This window comes from Sprattus sprattus (assembly GCF_963457725.1).
Source record: "Sprattus sprattus genome assembly, chromosome: 11".
NCBI classification, from domain to species: domain Eukaryota; kingdom Metazoa; phylum Chordata; class Actinopteri; order Clupeiformes; family Clupeidae; genus Sprattus; species Sprattus sprattus.
In genome coordinates this window covers 23899953-23915697 of record NC_137909.1, presented here as the reverse complement: position 1 = coordinate 23915697, position 15745 = coordinate 23899953, and the positions used below count along the sequence as shown (strand labels likewise).

Here is a 15745-nt window from a genome sequence, read left to right as displayed (position 1 = left end):
GATCTTAGGAAAAAAATGACAAGATTAATGTGAATACAGGGTGTCTCAGCAGTTCAGTTTATTGGAAACTTTCTTTGGGCTGCTGAAGTTCAGTTGTGATGGAAGTTGTCAACATGGGTTTTCAGGGGATTGACAGATATAGAAACATCATTACTACAGCGCCAAACTATATCCCTTCTAGGGTATATTATATTCTTGTAACATATATTCATATTCATGATGTTACAAATATCGGTCAAAATATCTGTCAAAGCTGCAGATTTTTGAAACACCATGACTGGTTTGCCTGAGACACCATACCCAACACCTGAACCCTTTTACTGGGACAAACAGAAAACTCATCCAGAAAGCTGAGAGCAGCCAAGTTGGGGCAACCTGGGTCATTTTGGACTGCAGGTACTCCTGGAGCTCCAGTCGGTAGGCATTCAGGGACACGATCCGACCGGAAAAACTCTCAATGTTGATCAGATCAATAAAAGAGGTGTCCATACCTGGAGAAAGTTCATAAACATTTCTTAATCCAACATGGCGGCTTGACCTCCTATAGCCTACTGTTCCTATGAACATGGTAACTTTCTTGGAGCCGCTGAAGTTCAGTTGTAATGGAAGTTGTCAACATGGATTTTCAGGGGATTGACAGATATAGAAACATCATGACTACAGCGGCAAACTCCAAACTGCATCCGAGTGTCTTTGTGTGTGTGTTTTCCCTTACCCATGGCGCTTCGGGACGCATCCAGGTTGGCTTGGGCCTTGGCGCTGTCCATCACGACCTCCTCTAGGGCTTCCAGGTTCTCCTTGCTCAGTTACTTACGGTTCATCAGCTAGGCCAAATGGCAGTACGTGGAGTTGTCAGCCACGATCTTCACCAGCTCTGGAAAGTGGTAGCCATTCCACTCACTACCCGACAGATGGAAAGCAAGAGAACATTTATGTGAGGCACAAGCAGCTAATTCTAAGGTAGGTGCACCAAATTCATGGGGATATCCGAGGTTAACACTCCAAACAAAACACAAAAACTGGAAGGTCATTGCAGAACCAGTCTGTTTAGGCTTGTAGCCTTTTTTCCACCTGTTTGCTGCTATTCAATGGCATTTTAGTGGCTGCTCGCTTAACCCTACGCATTTGTTTGGAAGAAATCTTACTTATTTTGCCTTTGTCTGAACGAACCCGCTTTTGCTGTCAATCGGTGACAAATTTCTTCACCGTCCGCCACGCGCAATTATTTTTGAAAAATCCAATGTTGTGATACCTTGCCCAAGGTTTGAACTAGGCCTATTTGCCGCTTTTAAGCAGCAGAGATCCCTTTTCTTCCCCATTTTGCCTGAAACATGTAGCTTGCTTAATAACGTGGAACATCCTTCTTAAGTAGTTTTCCTTTGATTGGGCTCACCTGGCAAACTAATTATCACAGGTGTCTGAATTTGATTTCACTCATCCAGCCCTGAGACCATCCATGAGGTTAATTGAAAAACAAAAAAAATGTATGTTTATGATCCTTAAATTGAATTCGCATAATAATGTGGAACACGGTGCGGGTGTATTAAAGAATCTTGGTTCTGACACTATATCTTTTAAGAAACTAGGCCTTTAAGGGTATGGCTTTGTCACTGTGATTGTATTAACCCATTTCCCTCTGCTTGGTTCCGTCTCTCAAGTCGTTTGATAAGCAGGGTTTCCATGCTGGTACCCCTCCCCCTGCCGTCAGCTCTGGGGGGCACTGGGCAACTCAACCCTGAGGGGGCTCCGGGTTACACATCATCCCCCCGCATCAGCAGCCTCACTCCCAGCTCCCGACCACCACCTGAGCTAGGACACACACATATACACACACACACACACAGGTACTGTGGATGCACACACATACAAATGCCATACCACACACACAGGTTTCAAGTCTCTTTTGTTCTGGTCTGTTGGCGTTTAATATTGTATACAGAGAAGACACTTCATTTTTCGCAAAGGTTTATTTCACAGGTTCATAAACACACACATATACGTTATAAAAGGGTATTATCTCCAGTCCAAACCAGATGAGTGCAACCCATCTTCAAACCACCTTACCGTTTCACACCTGCCAAAAACACTGTTGGAACTATAACATAAAGTTTTGGGCAAACCCTAAGGACGTGATGTCAGTCAACCTGTTATGGTGAGCAGTCTTGGGAAACCAAGTCCCTGATCAGGTTGTGTGGTGGTTAGAACCAATTACTTCAGGTCAGATAGGATGCCTTCAGAAGGCCTGAGGGAATTGTTGGTGCACCCAATCCTTATTTCACATCATCTGTTAGAGGATTTAGTGTGGGTTTCTTGGTTTACGCAGATTAGCACTTGCAGTCATTTAAGGTAACATACATCATTCCTTCAGGACCAGCACAACATGGGGAGGGCCTTCAAAACGTGCTGAGCATTATTCAGCAAGGTATGCCAAATCTTGTTTTGTGTGAAATGCATACAGGAAAACTTACACCCATGTTGTGCTTACATATAGCTAGATGGAAATGGTAAAAAAAAATTAAAATATCCACACATCGTAACTTTTAATTATTGGACGGTGTGAGTTTTTGGCAAACGTTTGCGTTAATCAATTATTAAACTGAAGTTAAAGATTGTTAATCCGTAATTAAACTCAGCAGTTTGATGGTTTAACAGAATGACCAATGTTTGACACTGTCCAATAACCAACATAGCTACGCTAGCCTTTTCCTCTTGTTCTAAATAGCAAACTGTAAAGGACGGTATTGGGCATGGGGCTGCCAGGCAAAGGAAAATGAAAAGCAAATAACTGAGTTATGTACAAGCCTATTGAAAGATTATATCAGATGCATGTTCTGCAAAATCCACATGGTTTAATTTGGTTTTACATTTACAGTTTACACACTTAGCCACCAAATATAATTCAAGCACTGGTGACTAAATGGCCTGATGGAACATCATTTAGACTCAAAGGCACACAGCTGAACTGGAATCTATCAGCAGAAGGTGCATGGAGACAAACTGACACATTATATACAAGGGTTTAAAAAACAAAAAAGCTTTGTAGATATACCATGGCCTTTCAAGGCCAAATCAAGACGGGGTCATTCCCTCCTTGCTCACCAGCAAGGACAATCTGGGAACCCATGACGGGATAAAATACAAATTAAAGCTGTACAATACTACAAAAAATAAATTGTCCATTTCCCCCCACACTGGAGGTTTGAAATAATTTACTCGTCATCCGTTTCTTTCTTGGCCTTTTTCTTTTTCTTCTTTTCTGATACGGGTTCTGGAGTCTCTTCTGCTGGCTCCTCCTTCACCTTTTTCTTCTTTTTCTTAGACGGAGTCGCCTCAACTCCGTTCTCGGAAACAGCTCCGTCCTCCTCCTTAACCTCCTCCTTGACTTCAGCAGCTTCTTCCTCCTGCTTCTTCTTTTTCTTCTTCTTCGACGGAGTGGTCGTTTCTACGCCATTGCCTGCTTCCTCCTCCATCGCCTCCTCCTTGACTTCAGGAGCAGCTGCCTCCTCCTCCTGCTTCTTCTTTTTCTTCTTCTTGGCAGATGTCACCTCAACCTCGGCGTCTCCATTTTCCTGTTAAAGTAATGGGCATTCAACACTTTAACAAAACTGGCCTGAGTGTTCCCCTGCATTGCTCAGTCATCTCAAGAAATCTCAGATAGTGGGTTTCAAACAGGGTAGAATTCAAACTCACTGTCTGAGCTTTGGGCCAACTGGTTACTAGTTGGACACAATATTAACATCTGTCCTACTCACTTCAGCGAGCAAACCCACTGGATGGGGTTTGTCAATGGTTCGGAGAAGGTTTTCTTTGGCACGGCATTTAAGGGAGAAAACCACTGTAGAGGGTCCAGTCCCATGTCTAGCCATGCACTCATACGAGTTCACAACAACAAGCACAACCACTCACCTGAGATGATGCATCTCCATTGGACTTGGCCTTCTTGGGCGTCACCCCTTCCTCCTCCTCTCCCTCGCCTGTGGAGAGCGCCTCCGACTTCCTTTTCTTTTTCAGGCGTTTCTTCTCTTTCTTGTCCAGCTTCTTCTTGACCTCTGCTGCAACATCTCCAGCCTTGACAAGGAGAAGAAAAAAAAAAAGTGTCACGTGTTAAAAAACTCTGGGTCCCCAAGCTGTAGATCTTTCAACAGCTCCCAGCACATGGGATACAGCAATCAGACTCATTAAATCAGTTTGAACCCTCACGGTTATATCAGGATCGAATGGTCATCACTTTAACTCACTGCACTCTGACCCAGCTGAAGCTGTAGCTAAAGAGTATTTGGTCTTGAACTGAGGGATGATAACCTCCCCTTAGTGCCTTCATTCCCAAAATGCACAAACCTCTTTCATGGCCTCCTTCATGACATCCACGTTCTTGCGGGGTGCTTCGCCAGTTTCATAAAACACAAGCCTCTCCTCCACCTGGTCCCTCAGCTTATCACCAAACACGCAGGTTGGCACCTCTGAGTGAGTCAAGAAGAGAGGAAAGAGAAGTTAGCCTCAAGCATATTTGGAAGCAGACATGAGTGCTCCACCCATTGACAAACTGTTTTGCTCAGTTTAAAATTATCATCACGCACTCCCGAGGGGTGACATGCTGTTGACGAAAAATAGACATCATAGCAAAGTGGTTTACAGTGGGTGCAATTCCTCACTTCATTGTTTAATGCAGATTAGTGGCAGCCAGATTTAGTGACTCCATTGAAACGCCTGTTTTAAATGCTCACCAGAGAAGCAGTCGATACGAGAAGCGATTGTGCACTTGTTGGCAAGGTAACGGGAGATGCGGCCCTTGTTCTTGGCAGCGGCCCGGCCAATGAAAGTAGAGTGGAAGATCAGACCATATTTGGGCGTGTTTCCTTTTGTCTTCAGGGCTCTACAGGTTATTGAGCACAAAGGTTAGAGGGGTGATGCACGCACACACACACACACAGTACTATGCTACAGATAACAGCCTTAGCTACATAGCTGCACAGGAAGGTTCCCACTATACACATGTGTATAAATACTAGCAAGTTCAGTTAAACATTCTTGTAACATAGGACTAACTACTCAAGTCTTAAATCCAACATGGCAGTAACTTTTTTGGGCTGCTGAAGTTCAGTTGTGATGGAAGTTGTCAACATGGGTTTTCAGGGGATTGACAGATATAGAAACATCATTACTTCACCGCCAAACTATATCCCTTTTAGGGCATATTATATTCTTCTAACATGTGACTACCTTTGGCTTCAAGTCTTGCATTCCTATATCCCCTCTATCTATCCATCCTATCTGGTAAAACATGTCTGAGTATATACCTCAGAAGGCCTTGGGTAGTCTCTCAGACTGGGGAGGGTGTGCGGTGAAGTATGGGAGAGGGATCACTTAGGCTGCAGGAACAGAGTCCCTTTGGCCAATCACCCGTCTCGCAACCGCCCCCCGCCCTGCCATCACCGTGACTACCGTGTTACCCCGCAGGGAAGGGATGCCCCAGTACCTGAACAGGGCCTTCTCTGCGCCCAGGATCTGCACCGTAGAAGCCGGGTACTTGGCCAGGTTAGTCAGACTGCCAGCATGAGAGATGAGACGCGCACCAACCTGCGAGGACGGACAGAGGAGTTAGACACGCAAAAATACAGCAGCTTTGATCTTAGGAAAAAAATGACAAGATTAATGTGAATACAGGGTGTCTCAGCAGTTCAGTTTATTGGAAACTTTCTATGGGCTGCTGAAGTTCAGTTGTGATGGAAGTTGTCAACATGGGTTTTCAGGGGATTGACAGATATAGAAACATCATTACTTCAGCGACAAACTATATACCTTTTAGGGTATATCATATTCTTGTAACATATATATTCATATTCATGATTCAAATATCTGTCAATCCACTGAAAATCAATATTTTCAGTGGATTGACAGATATTTGAAACATCATGACTGGTTTGCCTGAGACACCGTACCCAACATGTACTCGAACCCTTTTACTGGGACAAACAGAAAACTCATCCAGAGAGCGACTCACCACTTCACCAATGAGAGCAGCCAAGTTGGGAGCAACCTGGGTCATTTTGGACCGCAGGTACTCTTGGAGCTCCAGTCGGTAGGCATTCAGGGATACGACCCGACCGGAGAAACTCTCAATGTTGATCAGATCAATAGGGGAGATATCCATACCTGGAGAAAAACAGAATAGGTAAGTTCATAAACGTTTCTCAACCAAACATGGCAGCTTGACATCCTACTGTGGACCTATGAACATGGTAGCTTTCTTGGAGTCGCTGAAGTTCAGTTGTGATGGAAGTTGTCAACATGGGTTTTCAGGGGATTGACAGATATAGAAACATCATTACTTCAGCACCAAACTCCAACCTGCATGTGTGTGTGTGTGTGTGTGTGTGTGTGTGTGTGTGTGTGTGTGTGTGTGTGTGTGTGCGCGTTCCCTTACCCATGGAGCTTCGGGACGCATCCAGGATGGCTTGAGCCTTGGCGCTGTCCATCACAACCTCCTCTAGGGCTTCCAGGTTCTCCTCGCTCAGTTCCTTACGGTTCCCGATCAGCTTGGCCACACGGCAGTATGTGGAGTTGTCAGCCACGATCTTCACCAGCTCTGGGAAGTGGTAGCCATACCACTCACTACCCGACCGATGGAAAGCAAGAGAACATTTTTGTGAGGCACAAGCAGCCAAATCTTAGGTAGTGGGCACCAAATTCGTGGGGATATCCCAGGTTAGCACTCCAAACACCACAAACTGGAAGGTCATTGCAGAACCAGTCTGTGTAGGCGTGTCTCCCCCTCAGGTTGCAATTTGCCCACAGGGATTGGACTCAAGAGCACCTGGGGCGGGACTTTGATGTCCCTCCTTTTTCTGTACAGTCAAGGCTAGATATGGCTCTGGCTGTGGTAAGCACTGGGAGGTCTACAGGGGGCGCTGCACAGCATTCACTTGGCTCGAAAAACAGCACTCAACTCCAGGGGTTGCCCTCAATCACGCGAGGAGCAGAGCTGACCTGGGATCAGTGTCACCAGCCATCAGAGGGGTGACCATACAGTACCAGTCAAATGTTTGGACACCCCTTTAAATGTTTTTCTTTCCTTTTATTATTTTTCTACATTGTAGATTAATTCTGAAGAAATTGAAACTACAAAACATATATGGAACATGGTGTTATCTACCATGTAGAAAATATTAAAAGTAAAGAAAAAAACTTCTCAAAAAATGTCCAAACTTTTGACTTTTACTGTACCTGATCATAAATCAGTCCTGAGAAACCTGAGGTTCCTTCTAGGGTCACTCCGGTATACTGGGACCGAATTAGAACCGAATATTTGTTCCTTTCCAGACACAGCTGATTAGGCTTCTTTGAGCCAAATCAGGTGCATGTGCTGGGCAAGGCAAACGATTTAGAGTTCAGAAATAGTAACACACCACCTGGGTTGGATGCCGTTTTCATCCAAATGAGGTCGAGCCAAATGAACTGTTAGCAGCACCACACACCGCACACAACGCAAGCAGACACACCCAAGCTTTTAAGTTTTAGAGTTAGTGTTAATAAAAAATAAAATAACCCCAAAACTACTTTTCGGAGTAGAAGTTAAATTGGGCACACAGTTGTGTTAGAGATGCATCTAGGCCCATATGACCCACACACATGCATGGGAGAGGGAGAAGGCCTGAACTGACTGGTCCCACAGCAACACTGCAAAGGTTCAAAAGAAGGAAACTCCTAAGGACACTTTTTTTTTTTAACTTGAAGCCACTGTAAGCGATGTTCACATTCCTTGCCAATTTCAGATTACCTTAAATTATATTGGCAACTTGGGGAACCCATTGGCTTTTGAATCTATTGCGATTCCCTTCAGACATGTAGAATGTGCAATTATTCTTTAATGGCCTTCAAGAATGCAAAGCCAGCTAGCTTAAATGCCACATCCATCGCTTACAGTGACTTCACTTTACAAGTCATTGAGACTATATACACAGCAGGAGCATTCCCTTCATTTGTAAATCTGACAACACAAGACACACAAGGGAGCACACATGGCGAGCCAGCCTACCGCACGCGCATGGAGAAGAGGTTGATGTCCTTGTCCAGCTGGTCTAGCAGAGCAATGGACTGGATGATCATGTTGTCGACTCTGTTCACATTGAACTTGACCTTGGCTCGGGAGTAGCTGTGGCCCAGACCCAGCTGGGCTTTGGAGGCTGCCTCCCCGGTCAGGCCACGCACCAGCGCGTGGAAGTGCAGACGCACACCTGCAGGAACAGGAGTAGGATCCTTTACAAACACTGCCAAGAATGAAACACTACATAACATGGTAATTGGCTCATATAAATTGTGGGAGGCTTCAAGGCAGACGTGGGCTGTGTTCAGTAACCAAACACTGCATTAAATGCCATCCTGTATATTTACTGATTTCAAAAATTTATATTTTCTATTTCAGTCATGTATGAAAGTCAGTCCAGCTTTGTTTTTGTATAGCTGTGTTGAGCCTGTCTGTTCAGTTTTTCAGTATAAAGCATCAGTGGTCAGTGCATTTGATTTTACATCACAACAGAACAGGCTTACCCTGACGAAAACCACAAACACAAGATGGTGTGTGCTGAAAAGACTCACCTCTGGCGATCTCAGCCACCACACCGCCAGTCTGAATGGAGAGCTTTAGCTCCTCCTGAAGGGCAGCACCTATTTTGGCATCTGAGACACCCAGCACTGTCTTGTTTTTACCACTAGAGGGCAGATTTGTCTCCAGAAAGAGCCTCAGGTCTGCATGCACAACTCCTAACAGACAGAACAAAAATTCACTGATTAGTTAATGCATTTCAAATATATTAAAATAAATATATAAAGCCGTAGTGCTGACACAGAGCACAAAGCCTAACCACCAAGGCACTTTTACATGATTGTATGGTACTTTATACGTACACTGTCTGGTAAAGTTCCTTCATCCCTTTAGAAATATTAGCATTTACACAGAAGTCATGTATTGCTTATCCCTGACTTTTGCATACCATTTTATAGTCTGAATTGATTTGTAATATGTAGGCCATTTTCCATAAATACTTGAAAGTTCAGTTAAAGCATTCTTGTAACAGGACTAACTTTGGCTTTAACATCTTACTGTTGCTATGAACATGGTCAATTATTTGGGCTGCTGAAGTTCAGTTGTGATGGAAGTTGTCAACATGGTTTTTCAGGGGATTGACAGATATAGAAACATCATTACTTCAGCACCAATCTATATCAAACTTCCCAGTTCAGTTTAAGTGGACTAAGTAGCCCAGTTCACGGTTACCGCAACAAGAAAAGGACCAACCTTCAGAAACAGCATTTATGTTCTCCAGAGCAGCCTGCGCAGACTTGAAAGGGAAGAATGCAGCTAGCTTCACTACATTGTTGAACTTGCCAATGTTCAGGACGCTTTCCTCCACCTGAAACAGGGGTTCAAATCATAAATATAACCCGAATGCAAAACATGTATAATATAGCAAAAACAAGATAAACGAATAAACCATCACTACAACACCTCACACTTACTTGAGGTAGCAACATTCCAATTTCCTCGACCTCTTTGACGGCAAACAGCGCATAACCCGCCGCATGTTCGAAAAGCACGTGCAACAGCACCTGTGGAAAAGATGGTTGGTTACTTGAGTTGCTTAACTCAGTAGCTGCCTATTGACTAAAAAAAAAAAATGTTGACATGACTATAATCTCAAGAAAGCTATCTTGACCTCATTTAACTTACACGTGTCAACCTTAAGCCAGCTGCCATTCGGCAGCCGAGGTTAGGTTACCGTCGCACCACGTGGTAAGTACTAGCGGTCTCGTGTCTACTATACAATCAAATACGTCAAAGTAATAATCATTTACCGATAGCATTTTACTTGTGATCAATATACGTAATCCTAAGGATTGACCAGGCGCGCATGTGTTAATCGGTCGGCTAAATCTAAGGTACACAAGTTCTTGGCTACGCTAGCTATTTACCCAAGTTAGCATTACCCCAGGATAGCATTGGAAATGCATGTGCATGTCGAAAAGACCACGTGTGTCGGACAATCTGGCACGCAAAACAATTGTCTGTACCTCGTTTACTGTAAAACATACATTTGAATATACTGAAAAGACAGAACTAATCGGTAAGCATAAAAATACAAGTGTGGTTCTTTAAATGCGCCTAGGTGAAATCCTACCCGGAGACTAAATGCCATTAAATTGAGGCCTAAGTATGCTACTTGCTGGTTCGCTAGCTATCATGCACAGCTAACTGTGCTCCCTGACACCAAATTCTTGTCTTTTGTGTAGTACAAACAATTGTGATTAATATACTTATAACCAGTCACATTTACATTAAGTTTGAAGTTAATTACCTACATTCAGAAGTGTAAAGAGTAAAGGCTGCTAATGGAGTGATGTGCTGCGTAATAGGCTAGCCACTAAAAGTTCGCAATGTGGTCTAACGTTATGAGATTTGTTGCAAGAAATCTATTCTGCCCACTGTGATTTTGGGATGACTTCCCACTTCCTCATAAAGGCATTTAAATTTGTTAGCCACCGATCGTTCAACTAATGACAGAATAAGTCATTTACGCACAAACGAATACTCTTACCATTATTGGAGAATCTTGTGCGACACACCACAGTGTGTTCGCCAGACGATGACTTGTACAGGAAAGACTACCGTGAGAGTGAGTGCGCGCAGACACACGACTTAAATAACGGCCCCTGACGTGTTCTCGCGAGAGGTTTTTGACTGCCCTCTTCTGGTAGTGGTTGTGCAGGTTTTAGCAGTAAAGACTATGGAGGGAAACCCTGCAAAACTCCTTCACCACAGAAAAGACGATTAAGGTGTAAGCGCACCCTGGAATGAGCTATAAACTACATGATTTGACTGTACAGTGAGAAACCCATCTATGCTGGTTTTATAATTATTTTTAACTTTGAATTCCCATTTTCTCCTAACTGATCTTCTAAAACGCATACAGCACAAATTCTTTACTTTTACTCATTTTAAAAACAAAGACTGGTGAGCAACAAACACAGTCTGTTTCAGGCCAATATTATTATAATACTTTCAGTATGCTCTTTTAGCGCAAAGTTTTGTGCTTAAACTTTTTTAGCCTCCAAAGTGAATTGAATGAAATGTAATATTATAGGATACAATGCCTAGCCACGTTTGTGTACATGATACACCTCAGTCCTCACACATGTTGCCTATTTTGCAGTTTTCCAGAAAAATGCAAGCGTTGGATTTAAGAGGGAAGCCCTACGGCAGGGGTCTCAAACTCAAATTATCCGGGGGCCGATGAGCGTCCAGTCTGGTCATTGGGGGGCCAATTTTTTTTAATTAATGGAACTTTACGGGTCGAATAAAAATGCTTGGAGGGCCTGAGTTTGAGACCCCTGCCCTACGGAATACCTCAGAGTGGTTAAATGCACAGCAAACAACTGGTGTTTGATCATGTGTATGATGCTGCAATAACTTGTCCACTCCCTGGCCTCCCAGCCACCATTTTGAGCCGAACGGTATCCACACACTCCAGTACAGGATATATCTGAAGTGTTATGACAGGAGCATATGCATGAGACCTGCCCGAGATAGCTTGTACCAAGAAATGCATTAGTGCTTTGAAAAGAGCATGATGTAAAACATATCCTGTGTGATGTTGTAAACATCTTTGTTGTCAGGGTGTGAGACGAGAGGATGCAATTTATGGGGGCACATTCTAAGTTTACAAACACATACCTCTCAGCATGCACACACACATTCAGAACACACAGTCCGTTTCTGTGTTTGATTTGAGTATGGAAAAACAGTGTCAACGAGGTTCTCAAACCCTTACACACACACACTCACACACACACAAACACCCCTCTCTCTCTTTCAACACCTGTGCTGGATCAAGAAATCAAATGCTTGCCATCCTTTTTGATAATGGCATAAATATGTGTAAGCTGATGACTGAACAGTCTTGCACCTCTCACATATTGATATCTGAAAACATTAGGCGGGGCCAGCACATCTATCTTGTTCTGTTTTTGTTTAGATTGTAAGCATGTCTCCAGGATGACACTAACTGCAACGAGACAGCCTCCTTCTCCCTGTTTTGCAAAGCTTACACAGTGAAAGAAGTGTGCACTACTGTGCACTACTGCGCACTACTCACAGTACTGTGCACTACTCACACACAACTGTTCAAGGTCAGTTCATGGACCGTTCACTACTCTCACACACATCTGTTCAAGTTCTGGTCGCCATTCAGACTGACTTCATTTATTCTCATTAGCATTGCCCAAGTGGGATGACATTGAATGTAGCAGCTGCACACATTTGATGCAAGAAGACAAAAATGAAATAAAAAACAAAACAAAACATCAAAATGTTGTTATAATTCACAGTAGGCACCAATTGTATTTCTGAAGAACTACCATCATGTTAACACTGTATTTCACATATTTAGTATTCCTCATGAAATCTTTCCAGTGAACTCAAAACAACTCTTACAGAATGTCCCGAAAAACCTACTTTAATCAGGGAACAGGGAACGTGTCAAATCACCTTCCGTGACTTAAATGTCTTATCTCATTCTAGAAAATAACACAAGGGGCAATAACCCAAAAGACTAAATTCCTGGAATGTGTCTGTTTCTATGAGCAGAAAAGAGGGCCGCGCGGAGCTCTGGAAGTGCCGACGTCAGAGACGGACTGCTCCAGACTGCCATGAGGACTCTGCCTCTGGCCCTATAAATCCAAGGAGACGCTGCCCAGAGCCATAGACTCACTAACGTGCTTAGACATCACAGAGCTCGACGCCCGAAGACTAATCAAGTTTACAGTGCACGCTTACAGCAGGTGAGAATGGATTTCTCCCCTCTTCCCACTCCTTTCGGACACCATTTCTCCTCCGTCCTCTCTCTATCACTCATTGTCTTCTTTACCATTTTATTCTTGTGTTTTTTTCCCCCCATTTCTGTGTGTCTTCTGGTTGGCAGTAGATTGACCTCTGTTGTCAAGCATGTGTTTTAGCTCATGTCACCGTCTTCCTGTCTCTGAGTCGTGAGAATCTCATGTACTGTCTCTATCTCTTGTCCCTGCCTCTCTAACTCGTATTTATTCTCTTGTTCACGCTGTATATCTTCTGAAACTTGTCATTTATAAAAATTAGGTTGAAAAAGTGTTACCATTTGTGAACGTACCCCGTGGGTTGAATATGTTTCTGGGTCTATATTTATTTTCTTTCTTTATTTTCATTTATAGACGTGTAATCATTTGTTTGTGTTTTGGTTCGTGCTTGTGTGTGTGTGTGTGTGTGTGTGTGTGTGTGTGTGTGTGTCCGTGTAGCTACAGAAAGAGTAAAGATGCGCGGTGCTATGCTGGGATGCCTGCTGCTGCTGTGTGTCGTGGTCCTGCTGGCCGAACAGGCAGAGGGACACGTCACCTTCTTCAGCCCCAATCAGATGAGGACCATGCAGGTAAGGCAGCGGACCAACCGCATAGGAGGTGCAGGGAGGATGGAGAAGGGAAGGGTTTAGCTCTTAGGTTTATGTCTCAGTGGTAAAGTCACTTATGCCATCTCAGTCACCTTATTCATGTGTAAAAGACAATAGTGTTTCTCTATTTATTTGCAACGTACCTCAGGGGAAGTACTTGTACTCTATACCACTGCACTTTGTTGTACTCTTTATCTTTTTTTTAGCTTATTGTATTGTTGTTGTGTTATATGTTGTCCCTTGTGGCACCAACAGTAGCAGCACTCCAAATTGCATTGTATGCAAATAAGATGACAAGAAGGCATCTTGACAATTGTCTACAGTCAGATAGATGTCTATATGCTATTCGAATATGCATTGCATATGCAAAGTATGGGTCTTCACTTTCCCCTGAGGTAGAGTAGAAAGGTCTTGATTACCAGGACGACAGGAACGTCTGCTGTGTGATGGCATAGTGCATAACTGTCCATACATCACACCAATCACACCACATATATCATACTTCCCATAGAAATACATCTCTCCACTCTGTGTTGGCCTTGGACACATTTCCGTTTGATTTGTGTTGTTCCTGTGAATGGAAGTATGTAGAATCATGATTCTAATGATTCTAATGCTACCCACGTAGAATATGTGGTGGCTCCACCCTGTGGTAGGATGATGGATAGCTCTCCACAGCTGCTTTATCTAACTCCGATATCCCCTATGCATGGCACTGTGGAAGGCTGATCACTAACTCTTACTGTTTGCTGATTGGACATGTTGCTGTGTTCTGATTGGTCATGTTTGTGTTGGTCTCTGCTCGTTGGCTATGTAAGAAGACTCTAGCAAAGCAAAAAGAGCTGGGGGCTCGTTCAGAGGATGGCACACCTGAGGATACATCAGTTCAGCCAGAACCACAGGAGGAGCCCGAGGCCCAGGTAAGTGTGTGTGTGGGTGGAGAGATAGAGAGATGGATGGATAGATAGAGAGAGAGAGAGAGAGAGAGAGATAGAGAGAGAGAGAGAGAGAGAGAGAGAGAGAGAAAGAGAGAGTCAAACTTAAGTAATTCACTGTTGTGTCTGCAGGGGACGAAGGTTGAGATCTCTATCAGACTGACTGGCGAACAGCTGGATCATGTAACAGAGGATATCATAAAGGATGTGCTGGAAACTGGAGGTAAGACCCTTGACATTTCACAACTTGACTTTAAACTTAGTATGCTTACCTGCCTGCCATAAACTTACCTACTTACTTCTTACTTACCACAAACACGCATGCAGAGAGAGAGAGAGCGTTCTTGTGACCTGTCTATGCTTCTCTGGGCAGCCGCTTGAGGAGAGAGCTGTTTCCCAATTATCTGCAGACTGCTGCTGATAGACATCACCGTCCATCCATCATGAGCTCATTTTATGTCCTGTGAAAATGGATAAATAAAGCTAAGTTATCATTTCAGCACCGCCTCATGTCATTTCATTTTATGTTTTAACTTTACACGCATGGCTTAAGGCTGCCACTGGATGGCGCTGTTACACAGAACTGTCTTCTGTCTTTGCTCACCGTGAAATGGGTTCCTTCCTTTCTTTTCCGTTGTGAAAAATTCCATTTTCCTTTACTGATGGTTGAAATTGATTTCCAAACCTTTTGAATAACTAACGATAAGCCCATGATTTGAACTATGAACCCTTCAGTGTTTTAAATGTTGCATCATGAACGTGCTCTAAATGATCTTGGCCCCATCAGATATAAAACAGGATTTTTCTTTAAAAAATTATTTCTTTAATTATCAAGTTATATTTTAATACAATGTTCAACACAGAACAGCTGAAGGGTTACGCTTAAGATTGTAAGAGTTTACAGGCCATGGCATGGCAGAGAGCCAGATACGTAGAGGATGTTGCCATGTTATCAGTGTGTGAAAGAGAGATCTGCCACTCACAGTATGTGAAAGAGAGATAACACAGACACTGAATTTGACCACTGTGCCTTCTTGGAGTTAGTGAGCTGTTACATGCCTTCTTGTACTGCTGACCAACAGAATGTTTCTGTTGATGGATACATACAGTAAGTAGAACATGAGTTCATAAGTTAACCATATATATAAATATATAAAATACCTCGGTTACCTCACCAAACATAAAAAAGACACATCCAAGACATGCATAGACATCCAGAGGATATTGTACACTTGCTACTACAGGTCGGTGTGCACATTTATCTTGAAGATCACATAAGGAGAGCTCGTTCAGTCTTAGAAGTAAGGGAGAGACCATATTTCATCTTTCAAGTGGAAA

At 43.4% G+C, this 15745-nt stretch overlaps 2 protein-coding genes across 5 annotated transcripts; one reads left to right on the top strand and one right to left on the bottom strand.

Annotated features, from left to right (window-relative positions):
- Positions 1-2829: 2829 nt before the first annotated feature.
- nop56 (NOP56 ribonucleoprotein homolog) lies at positions 2830-10669 on the bottom strand. Its single transcript, XM_080847649.1, has 12 exons — positions 10593-10669; positions 9517-9606; positions 9296-9410; positions 8596-8760; positions 8036-8234; positions 6425-6612; positions 6002-6153; positions 5477-5577; positions 4725-4873; positions 4339-4460; positions 3907-4068; positions 2830-3569 (listed from the first exon to the last, which is right to left on the bottom strand). The coding sequence occupies exons 1-12, from the start codon at positions 10593-10595 to the stop codon at positions 3210-3212; spliced, it is 1806 nt and encodes a 601-aa protein (XP_080703775.1). The 5' UTR covers positions 10596-10669; the 3' UTR covers positions 2830-3209.
- Positions 9731-14900, top strand: mlnl (motilin-like). 4 transcript variants are annotated; one of them, XM_080847651.1, is made up of 7 exons: positions 9773-9790; positions 12030-12183; positions 12641-12834; positions 13324-13454; positions 14291-14392; positions 14540-14630; positions 14735-14865. In XM_080847651.1, the coding sequence occupies exons 4-7, from the start codon at positions 13341-13343 to the stop codon at positions 14755-14757; spliced, it is 330 nt and encodes a 109-aa protein (XP_080703777.1). In that variant the 5' UTR covers positions 9773-9790; positions 12030-12183; positions 12641-12834; positions 13324-13340; the 3' UTR covers positions 14758-14865. The 4 variants fall into 4 exon arrangements, with proteins under 4 accessions (XP_080703779.1, XP_080703778.1, XP_080703776.1 ...); XM_080847653.1 differs by lacking the exon at positions 12030-12183 and having other exon boundaries at positions 9731-9790; positions 14781-14900; XM_080847652.1 differs by lacking the exon at positions 12030-12183 and having other exon boundaries at positions 9731-9790; positions 14294-14392.
- The last annotated feature ends 845 nt before the right edge of the window (positions 14901-15745 follow it).